Source organism: Xenopus tropicalis, chromosome 1 (genome assembly GCF_000004195.4).
Source record: "Xenopus tropicalis strain Nigerian chromosome 1, UCB_Xtro_10.0, whole genome shotgun sequence".
NCBI lineage: Eukaryota > Metazoa > Chordata > Amphibia > Anura > Pipidae > Xenopus > Xenopus tropicalis.
The window spans coordinates 28,648,113-28,660,528 of NC_030677.2; the positions used below are offsets into that span (position 1 = coordinate 28,648,113).

Below are 12,416 nucleotides of genomic sequence, written 5' to 3' on the forward strand. Positions count from 1 at the left end.
ATACTTTAGTATAGCTACAGATAGCTTATTAATAATGTATTCCTTGCTCCCTAGCGGCCAGTCTAAGCTTTTGCATATGTATTTCATCATTGCTGCTTTTACAACACTGGTAAGTAAAGACAAGAGAATGAATAAAACCTATATATCATTTCAATTTTCCATATACTCTATATTTAGCCTTTTCCCATGATGCTTAACCACTTAAAAAGAACCAATAAATTTCAACATTATTGCCACAAGCCTTGGCTAGCATTCAGGTATGGCCATTCTGTTATGTAAGGCCATGCTTCTGAATACTCTCTTTTGTGAATTTAACCTCAGTTCTTCTGACAGTTGTCTCATTAAACAATAGAAAATATTTACTATAAGCAGCATAAGCAGAAAGAATGCCAATGTTAGCAGTTTCATTTTACTTTCTTAGTGTTCTTGCCTTGTAGGCTGTCATTTCCTCTTAACCGCACCCTTTAGCATAGAGAATACACTCCCTTTGTGCTGCTCCTCTGCATTCATTTTGCCTTGAATTTCCCCAGGTGAAAGTTAATCTAACACCAAGTCACAGATCATGTTCAATTGATAAAAAGCTAATTTTTGGATTGGCATAAACACAGCTTTTGCCTTGCACAATGGAACCACCTCCTAAGAAAGCCAGACCATCCAAAGTCCTGATTCGCCTGTGTGATGCCTTCACTCGCACTGATGGAAACATTATTTGCCCTCTCATCAAAGCAGAAATCTCCATCCGTGTTCTCTATAAACTGCAGGAAAAGGTTTTATATAAAGCTGTTCAGGAAGCTGGCACTGGGATTGGACTCACTGATCCAACCTTTCTGTGGAAATCAGCAGCTACTGGCAGGGAGATGGATGGCAATTTATTTGTTAAATATTCCACTTCTCACAGTTTTGATGACAATAACCTAAAGAAATACCGGGAAACACTGGCACAGAAATTAACAGAGGTCTCAAAAGTAAAGCTCATTTTGATTGATTACGTTAAAGACACAGAAGAGATGATTCCACAGCCGATAATCTCAGGTATAGTGTCTTCATCTTCTGTATTCATTATACTATTTCCTTATTTCCTGAAAGAAAGAGAGACGATTATTTATGTCAACTTGCCTTAGTGATAGAAAGTACATGTGTACTAAGTTGATGTTTACAGGGTAACCCTTTTGAAATAAAAAAATAACAAAAGTGGTATAAAGGTGATACCTTTATTGGCTAACTAAGATAACTATAGCAAGCTTTCAGAACATTTTAGTTCCTTTTTCAAGCTGATTACAATGAAGCTGTCATGCTCTCTGATATATATACAACATTCAGCTCATAGATCAAATAACCAGAAAAAAAGAATATCTGTGTGGAAGGTGTTAACAAAGTCATATAAACTGGGGGGGGGGGAGAAGGGACAAACAGATACAAACAGATAAGGTACAGGATAATGTGGATCAAAGTGACTTGATATAAATTAGGGTACCCTTTATGGTTATCTTAGTTAGCCAATAAAGGTATCACCTTTATACCACTTTTGTTATTTTTTATTTCAAAAGGGTTACCCTGTAAACATTTGTGACTGGCTAACACGGTACATCACCTTTTCCTGCATCTACTAAGTTAATAAAATAAAGTACCTCTAAGTGACTTGTTTAGAAAGTTTATCCAATATAAGAGCACTAAATTGACAGAATAGTGACCTGATTTTTTTAACTTCAGTCTTTGGGATTGCTAAAGTATTAGTGTGGGCTCTGACCAAGCATAAATACACACTCATATACATGCTTATGGAAGATGTGCGGGGGTTAAACCTAGTGCTTAACCCTCTTATTTTATTTCAGGCTGCATGCACAAAAAAAATAAATATTATATATATATATATATATATATATATGTATATATATATACACACACACACACATATATATATATATATACAAAATACAGGATGAAGAGCACACCAAACTTAAAATGCGATACCTGGGTGCCAGAGCAGCAAGCATAGAATAGAAGTAAATAATGTCGGCACTCACAGGATTTCCACAATAATACTCACAAGCAATAAATCATGTTTAAAGATGCAATCAGGTGTGGTTTTATTGGTCCAACGTTTCAGTTCCCTTACTGGAACTTTCGTCAGGGAACTGAAACGTTGGACCAATAAAACCACACCTGATTGCATCTTTAAACATGATTTATTGCTTGTGAGTATTATTGTGGAAATCCTGTGAGTGCCGACATTATTTACTTCTACATACATACATACATACATACATACATACATACATACATACATACATACATATATATATATATATATATATATAATGTCCAAGAAATAGCCACCATTCACATTTAAGGAAGAACACAGGAGCATGGGTACAGGTTCAAATAAGCAGATAGTATATCAGTGAGGCAATCTGCACTCACAGGACTTATGAAGAAGAAACGGTGTTTATTGTGAGAAGACGGACATTTCGGCTAACACAATAGCCTTTTTCAAAGTGACTCATGTAACAGTAGGGCCTAAACAGCATTCTGTGGCGGGAAAGGAGTAAAGATGACATCATCATACCTCAGCATATAGGGACATAACACCAAGCAATACACAATACAATAGTTTTGCTATACAGCCACAATACTTTCAAGTAAGGTTTTAGACCTCTTTATAGTACCCCTGCTCCAGTGCTGCGCACACATTAGATGGAAGGACTGCGATACCATTTTGCTTACTTACACGCTTACTTTAAAGCAAGTCTTTCTGTTACTTTATGTGAGCAGCTTTGGCACTGCACAGACTGGATGACAGAACTGCGGTCTCCTCTGACTGAACAGATACTTTCTGGCTTCAGTTGCATTTGACTCCTAATATTTAGATACAGTTGCGTTCTGCTCAACATATTTTGTTTCAAAATGAATACCTACATTGTATATAGACTCTGCATGGAATTCCTAAGTCTTTTTATGTCTGTGATTTATTTGCTGGTATACTTGTGGGTTTCTATAATCTTGTTTACTATTGTATTGAGTATTGCTTGGTGTTTACTATTGTATTGTGTATTGCTTGGTTAGCCAAAACATCAGTCTTCTCACGTAAACACCATTTCTTCTTCATAAGTCCTGTGAGTGCGGATTCCTTCGTTATATAAATAAATGAAGAACAGAGCGCCGCACACACAGGGACTCAAAAAAGAACAAAAAATCTTAATTAATCCAATGTTTCTAACACTAAGGGGCACATTTACTAACCCACGAACGGGCCGAATGCGTCCGATTGCGGTTTTTTCGTAATGATCGGTATTTTGCGATTTTTTCGGAAAATTATTGTGACTTTTTCGTTACCAATATGATTTGCGAGAAAAAACGCGAGTTTTTCGTAGCCATTCCGAAAGTTGCGCAAAATCTGGCGATTTTTTCGTAGCGTTAAAACTTGCGCGAAAAGTCGCGATTTTTTCGTAGCGTTAAAACTTGCGCGAAACATCGCGCCTTTTAAGTTTTAACGCTACGAAAAAGGCGCAACTTTTCGCGCAAGTTTTAGCGCTACGAAAAAATCGCCAGATTTTGAGCAACTTTCGGAATGGCTACGAAAAAGTCGCGTTTTTTTCGCGCAAATCGTATTGGTAACGAAAAAGTCGCGATAATTTCCGAAAAGTCGTAAAGGCGCCAAAAAAATCGCAAAAAATACGAAAAAGTCGCAAAATGTTCGTTTACCAATCGGAATTTTTCCAATTCGGTTCGGATTCGTGTCTTAGTAAATGTGCCCCTAAGGGGCACATTTACTAATCCACGAACGTCCGAAACTGTCCGAATGCATTTTTTTCGTAATAAACAATATTTTTGCAATTTTTTTGTCGCCGTCACAATTGTTTCGTATTTTGCGCAACTTCTTCGTCGCCATTACAACTTTATCATATATTTTCCGTGACTTTTTCGTCGCCGTTGTGAAAAATTCGGATTGGTTTTTCCGCCGTTTACTATAGCGCAATACAGGGAAGAAGAACACATTTATCAAGCACATTGTGCAAGTGAAAAATACAGACTTAAGTAATACAAAAAAAAGTAAATCATTAACTCACCACAGCTTACAAGAGGCCAAAGTGCACTGCCCTGAGCCTTCAGCCAAGGGAGTGGAAATAACCATGGATAGAGAGCAGTCACTCAACTAGAAAGGGAAGTTTGAGAAAAAACTTCATGTTGGGTTGAAAAACATAAAGTCACTGAATGGGCTCTGCCCACTTTCTCTAACCTTGGACCACAGTTATATAGTAAAAACCACTGTGCAAAGTTTGGGGACCCTGGTTTTAATAGTGTCTGAATGGCAGCAACTTAAATTTCCCCACTGAAAGTCAACGAGTGATATCTGATTGGCGGTTGGTGGCTCCACCCCCTTTTTCTAACCTGGAACTGCAGTTACCCAGTGACTAATTCTGCAAAGTTTAGGGACCCTAGGATTAATATTTAAAGAACGGCAGCAGTTAAAATTTAAACCAATAAAAGTCAATAGGTGAATTGTGATTGGTGGTTGGTGGGTGTGCCCTCTTTTTCTAACCTTGAGTAGAAGTCACCCAGTGACAAACAGTGGGCACCCTGGAATAAATAGTGTGAGAATGGCAGCATTTTAAATTTAAACCAATAAAATTCAATGGATGAAATCTGATTGGCTGTTAGTGGCCCAACCCACTTTTCCTATTTTTGAACTGCAGTCCCCCAGTGACCAACTTTGCGAATTTTGGGGACTCAGGCATTCATTGTGAGACTGACAGCATTTTACACTTCACCATTGAAAGTAAATAGGTGAAATATGATTGTCTGTTGGTGGCTCCGCCCACGTTTTTTTTTTTTTTTTTTCAAACTTTGAACGGCAAATACCCAGTGACTAACTCTGGAAACTTTAACAACCCTGGAATTAATATTTAAATAATGGCATCAGTTTAAATATAAACCAATGAAATCTAATGGGTGGAAATGGATTGGCTGTTGGTGGCTCCTCCCACTTGTCTAACCCTGAATATGTAGTTATCCAGTGACTAACTGTGCAAAGTTTGGGAACCCTGACATAAATAGTGTGAGAAAGGCAGCATTTTAAATTTAAACCAAAAAAAAACAATAGGTGAAGTCTGATTGGCTGTTGGTGGCTCCACCCACTTTTTAAAACCTAAAAATGCAATCCGCTAGTGACCCTGGTGTTAATACTGTGAGAATGGCAGCAGGTTGAATTTCCCCATTGAAAATCAATAGTTAAAATCTGATTGGCTGTTGGTGGCTCCACCCACTTTTTCTAGCTCTGAACCACAGTTACCTTCTCTGCAAAGTTTGGAGACCTTAGTATTAATATTTAAAGAATGGCAGCAGTTTAATTTAAACATATGAAGTATATAGGTGAAATCTGATTGGTTGTTGTTGGCCCCGCCCACTTTTCTAAACTTGAAACATAGTCACCCAATGACAAACTGTGCAAAGTTTGGGGACCCTGACATTAAACATGTGAGAATGGCAGCAGTTAAAATTTCCCCACTGAAAACAATGAAAGAAATGTGATTGGCTTTTGGCGGCCCCACCCACTTTTTCTAACTTTGAGTACGAAGTCACGCAGTGACTGTGCAAATTTTGCGAACCCTAGCATCAAACCAATAAAATTCAATAGGTGAAATCTGATTGGCTGTTGGTGGCCCCGCCCACTTTTTCAAAACTAAAACTACAGTCCCCTAGTGACCAACTGTTAAAAGTTTGGGGACCCTGGTGTTAATACTGTGAGAATGGCAGCAGGTTAAATTTCACCATTTAGAGTCAATAGGCAAAATCTGATTGGTTTTTGGTGGCTCCGCCCACTTTTCAAAACTAAAGCTGCAGCCCCCTAGTGACCAACTGTGAAAAGTTTGGGGACCCTGGTGTTATTACTGTGAGAATGGCAGCACATTGAATTTCCCCATTTAAAGTCAATAGGTAAACTCTGATTGGCTGTTGGTGGCTCCACCCACTTTTTCTTACCTTGAACCACAGTTACCTGGTGCCTAACCCTGCAAAGTTTGGGGACCCTGGCGTTATTACTGTGAGACTGGCAGCAGGTTGGATTTCCACCAAGTCAATAGGTAAAATCTGATTGGCTGTTCACATCTCCGCCCACTTTTGGGCATCCAACAATCATCATATTTTCATTCAGGCTGAGCCCATGACGGTGTGATTCAAGGTTGGGGAGTGTAGCCTTTAAAGGTGCAAGATTAGCAGCAGTTCCAATTTCCCCATTAAAGTCAATGATTAAAATTTGATTGGCTGTTGTTGGCCCCTCCCACTTTGGGGTCATCCAACAAATGTTGCTGCTTCATTCGGGGTGACCCCATGATTATGTTATTCAAGTTTGGGGGGTGTAGCTTCAAAGCTGTAAGTGTGGCAGCAGTTTGAAAATCTTCCCTGTCAAAGTCAATGGGAAAATTGGGGGGTTCGGAGCGGCGCCACAAAAAGACGGGGGGCCGGATTGCTTAAAAAAGCACAAGCAACCTGCTCCGCTATAGGGCGAAGATGTGTGGGGAGTTTGGGTGTTGTACCCCTAAAACTATAGGAGGAGTAGCGTTTAGAAAATGGGGGGCGCTAAGAAGAAGAATAAGAAGAAGAAGAAGCGGAAGAATAAGCTAAAGTCGAAGAACAGTATGTTGGGGTTTTCAACCCAACATAATAAGCAATCTTCAAAAGAGGCATAGCAGAATTTATTTAAGTACACATTGAGGTGTTATTCATAATAATTATGTTTGTATAAAAATGTACATACCTGTATTTATATTTTTTTAGTTGAAATCCCTTCAGGCCAAAAGGAACAAATTTTGGATGGCTAACCGAAATTGGATTTTTAGCACCAAAGTGGCCAAAATCACCCTTTTTCATAGAATTAAAATATCTTAAAGTGCTGGCATTGGTGTGTGTTGTGTGCTTTTGCAGTATTAAAAAGCTTGTGACTAAGGGACATGTAAGATGTTGGATTACTGTGTACTTTTAGAGGGGAAAGATGCCTAAAATGTGACTGTACTATTGAAAATGTAGTATTTTGGAAAAGAAAGAGTTATTCCTTGGAAAGTGTGTACTGATACCTCAATTGGTTTAAAAACCTGTTCATCTCAATATTTAGCTATCCTTCTCTGTCAGTTTATTAACCATCCCTGACAGTGTTTTATTACCCTCTTTGCCAGTTTTTATTACGGCAGTTATTTACAATAGCATTTTCTACTTTCTAGAAACCAGTTTTGAACTCCACAAGCTTAAACTGTGCTATGAAGGCCTTGTGGAAATCTCCAAAGGGTTTGACAAAGAACCTGATCTTATCGTAGCTGCTGACACCATCAAATCCAATTCAGATGATTTAAAGGGACAATATACAAAGTTTGCAGTTCTGTCTCACAATGGTAAGTCTGGCAAAAAATATGTACACATGTTTGTGAATGAAGTGGAATTGTTTCCCCAGTTTCAAAAGTAACAGGTGCAAGAGTAATATTTTTGTACTTTTACTCTAGTTTCAGTAGATTGCTGTGGGTTTGTTGACCCCACTCTCCTTTTTCTTTGTCCCATATTAAGCAATATTACTAAAATATTACTTTCTGATATATTCTCAGTTGTAGACAGTTTTATACTGCCTGGTAGGCTTGGCTTAATAGCTCTCTTTGAAGGCCCAGAGTGTTAGCGACTCTACTTTCTAACTGTCTATGCACTCTGTCTCGGAAAACTGAGAAAGAGAGAGTTTAAAATGCCACAATTACAGATATCAGAATAAGAGGCTTCTAGTTGGCTGTGTTATAGTCAGGGCCGGATTTGTGGCGAGGCCACAAAGGCTCGGGCCTAGGGCGGCAGAAACTTAGGGGCGGCATGCCGCCCCGCCGCACAAACATTCTGACATTTTGCTCCCATATGGAGCGCTGGGGACTTCTCCCCAGTGCGCCTTATGGGAGTTTAAATGTCTGCGCATGCGCACTTGCGTCGGCGCGGCGCCGGGGGAGGTGTTTTATTCGCGCATTCGCAGAGGGAATAGGGGGCGGCCTAGGGGCGCCCAGATTTGAAATCCGGCGCTGGTTATAGTTATAGTTACATAGGGTTGAAAAAAGACCAGAGTCCATCAAGTTCAACCCATCCAAGTAAACCCAGCACACCTAACCCACACCTACCAATCTATACACTCACATACATAAACTATAAATACAACCACTAATTCTAACTGTAGATATTAGTATTACAATAGCCTTGGATATTCTGATTGATCAAGAACTCATCCAGGCCCCTCTTATAGGCATTAACAGAATCTGCCATTACCCCATCACTAGGAAGGGCATTCCCCAACCTCACTGCCCTCACCGTGAAAAACCCCCTACGCTGCTTCAAATGGAAGCTCCTCTAATCTAAAGGGGGGGCCTCTGGTGCGTTGATTGTTTTTATGGGAAAAAAGAACATCCCCCATCTGCCTATAATCCCCTCTAATGTACTAGTACAGAGTAATCATGTCCCCTCGCAAGCGCCTCTTTTCCAGAGAAAACAACACTTGATGGCTACCAGACACATTTACAGAACTAAAGATAAATTAAACAAGGGTTTGGGTTTTTCTGGGACATCATATATGACCAGTACAACAATAGAAAACTAAGGATTAAAGGCATGGAACATGTTCATGATTTGATTGGTTTTGAAATTATTTTTCTTTAATATTTTAGGAAAAGGGAAGAGTTTCATCCTTAACCTGCTCTTACTCCTAACAGCAGATAATGAAGAAGAATATAGGGAAAATAATCAGAATTTAAAGCTGCCACAGGTTTGTATTTGTAATTGAGCATTATAAAATTCATGTTTTATTGCATTACAAAGAAACTGTAATTCTGACTGTAATTCCAGTCTATACAGGTATAGGACCCATTATCCAGAATGCTCGGGACCAAGGGAATTCCGGATAAGGGGTCTTTCCGTAATTTGGATCTCAGCACCTTAAGTCTACTAAAAAATCAATAAAACATTAATTAAACTCAATAGGATTGTTTTGCATCCAATGAGGATTATTTATATCTTAGTTGGAATCAATTCCAAGGTATCGTTTTATTTTTACATAGAAAAAGGAAATCAGTTTTACAATTCTGAATTATTTGATTATAATGGAGTCTATGGGAGACGGGCTTTCCGTAATTCGGAGCTTTCTGGATAATGGGTTTCCGGATAAGGGGTCTAATACCTGTATTACATAAAATGCGAGCTGGCTTTTTATGAGTTATTTATAAATATAATTACCATTTACATAAGTATTTGTCTGCCTCTTGCCGTGCCCTACTGATTCTTAAAACACTGCAGCAGAAGAGATTCTTGACAGTACATCGTCCATTTAGTCACTATGAACTTCCCATACTCATATTATTAACAAATTATTACTATAGATATTTGACTTTATCATTTTCCCTTTTTTAAGAATATTATGGAAAACATAACAGTGGAAGAGTTAGAAGAAGATGAAGATCTGCCAGATGTGGTAACACAATATTTTAAAAAGTCTCAGTTTACTATGAAATATAGTGCCATACCCTGCCATAAATAGATGAGCACAAGCAGTTTATTGGAAAATGGCAAATGGAGGTAATGAGAAATAATGGGTTTGAGAGCTTACAATTATGGCTGGCCTCACATATGCTTAACCTGTTAGATTTAGCAGCCAAAAGTGTGAATGGTATCTCTTAAAATACAAGTATAAAGGGTTATATGGGAGCAATGGGAGATGCCTACAAGTAAATGAACCCCTTAAGTGCCAAAGGTTATAAAATCTATGCTGTTGATACCAAAGTACCAGTCATTGCCATAGATTCTTCATTTCTAGGGTACTTTGTATAAATTCCCATATCACACATTCACTGGCAACTTGCAATCTGATTCCCAGACCAAGATAACCATGGCAACTCACACCCTACCCTACCTGTATCTACTTTACAAATGTTGTAAGTTTAGTCTGACTTACACATCCAACTGTTTTCCTTACTGAAATGAATTTGGTTGTATGTACACGTGTGCATTAAATCTTCTCCATCACCATGTATCCCCTTACTGATGGCATATACGCTCATGGGCAGGTACTTTTTACCAGGTGTGCCAGGATTGGCAAGGACGGATTTAAAAACCGCCCCCCCCCCGAGGCTGCCCCCGGTCGTACGCACCCCCAGTGCGCATGCATCACAAACGGGAGTGCGCACGCGCGAACGGGGGGGGGGGGGTTGCGCATGCGCGAACAGCAGGGGGAGTGGGGGATGCAAGCAGGCATGCGCCGTAAGCCAAACACATATTTTAACATTTTGCCCCAAGGTATCTGCCGCCCTAGGCCCGGGCCTTTGTGGCCTCTCCACAAATCCGGGCCTGAGGTTTGGTAGGTAACAAAAAGGAATCGTTTTTCATAACAGTGTGGCTGTGCAGCATGAAGATTGAAAAAATATGACCACATTTTTATTATTATTACACATTATTCAGCACCAAATAGTATAAAGAAATTAAAAGGCAAATTTAAATGAAATATAACTTTAATTTAGATTTTTGCAGACGTAATAATTATATACAGTGTACAAAAAAACCCAGCTTCATAACCTTACTCATATGTGTTATCCTACTTTAGGTAAAAGATGTTATAAAAACAACACTGAACAAGAAACAACCTGCTAGATCTGTAATAGAACCTTTGTGCTATAAGCTCCCACAGGTAAGTTCTACACATTGAAACTCAAGGGTAAAGGTAAATTCATCGTTCCATGAATTGCAAAGAGATCGCTTAGGGACTTCAAAACATAAAAAAACATGTTTATAAAAACAAGAGATGCAGGAAAAGGTGATGTACCGTGCTAGCCAGTCAAAATGTTTAAAGGGTAACCCTTTTGAAATAAAAAATAACAAAAGTGGTATAAAGGCAATCAGCTTGAAAAAGGAACTAAAATGTTCTGAAAGCTTGCTATGATTATCTTAGTTAGCCAATAAAGGTATCACCTTTATACCACTTTTGTTATTATTTTTATCTCAAAAGGGTTTCCCTGTAAAAACAAGAGACTGATTCAAAGTACAGGTGTGGGATCCGTTATCTGGAAACGCGTTATCCAGAAAGCTCCGAATTACGGAAAGCCTGTGTACCATAGACTCCATTTTAATATAATAATTCAGATTTTTAAAATTGATTCCCTTTTCTCTGTAATAATAAAACAGTACCTGTACTTGATCCCAACTAAGATATAATTACCCCTTATTGGGGGCAGAACAGTCCTATTGGGTTTATTTAATGGTTAAATGATTCCCTTTTCTCTGTAATAATAAAACAGTACCTGTACTTGATCCCAACTAAGATATAATTACCCCTTATTGGGGCAGAACAGTCCTATTGGGTTTATTTAATGGTTAAATGATTCCCTTTTCTCTGTAATAATAAAACAGTACCTGTACTTGATCCCAACTAAGATATAATTAATCCTTATTGGATGCAAAACAATTCTATTGGGTTTAATTTATATTTTAATGATTTTTTAATAGACTTAAGGTATGGAATCCAAATTACAGAAAGACCCCTTATCCAGCAAACGCTTGGTCGTGAGCATTCTGCATAATGGGTCCTATACCTGTATATCATGTTACTAAGAACTCATGGGGGCAGATTTATCAAAATGTGAGATTCGAGCTAATCAGAGAAAAATTCAGATTTTGGGGCCCATTCATGAAACCACAATTTTTTTTTTGAGGAAAAATCGTATTTTTTCTAATTCATAGAACTTTTTGTAATGCCCATGATAATTTTGTTAAAATTCCACGACTTTTTGTGGTTTCGTTAACTTCCACGAAAAAGTCGTATTTTTTGCAACGACTATGACAATTTCGGAATTTATTCCAGCTTTCGTATCATGACAAATTTTTTCACCAGGCATTGATTTGCAGCGAATTTCCACATTTTGCCACTGGCAAATTGTTTTGCGGTAAAATTTGTTGCGAGAAAAATTGGGCACGGTCGCGTTGAAAAGGGTGCGGTCACTTCAAAAAGCGCGGGCGACAAAAAAGACGCAGGGGACAAAAAAAATTGGGCAACAAATGCATTTTGCAGATTTTTCGCCGTTTTGCAAATTTTCTTGCTTTGTGAATTTTATGGAGAAACTAAACGGGACAGATTCGGTCATAACTAATTGTGACTATCTTTTGGCCAGGTTGGATCTGTAGAGTGCCATTGAGCCCTATGGGAGGCTTTCCTTGGGCCGGGTTGGAGCTGCAGAGTGCCATTGAGCCCTATGGGAGGCTTTCCTTTGGCCAGGTTGGAGCTGCAGAGTGCCATTGAGCCCTATGGGAGACTTTCCTTGGGCCAGGTTGGAGCTGCAGAGTGCCATTGAGCCCTATGGGAGGCTTTCCTTGGGCCGGTTTGGAGCTGCAGAGTGCCATTGAGCCCTATGGGAGGCTTTCCTTGG

General features: G+C 38.9%; 1 protein-coding gene across 1 annotated transcript in view; it reads left to right on the plus strand.

Annotated features, from left to right (window-relative positions):
• Positions 1–343: 343 nt before the first annotated feature.
• Positions 344–12,416, plus strand: part of LOC100492857 — a 35,897-nt gene continuing 23,824 nt past the window's right edge. The window contains exons 1-5 of the mRNA XM_018090917.2: positions 344–1,032; positions 7,215–7,382; positions 8,676–8,773; positions 9,416–9,475; positions 10,601–10,684. Of these exons, the coding sequence (XP_017946406.2) occupies positions 624–1,032; positions 7,215–7,382; positions 8,676–8,773; positions 9,416–9,475; positions 10,601–10,684 (819 nt within the window). The 5' untranslated portion in view covers positions 344–623. The remainder of the gene's footprint in view (positions 1,033–7,214; positions 7,383–8,675; positions 8,774–9,415; positions 9,476–10,600; positions 10,685–12,416) is intronic.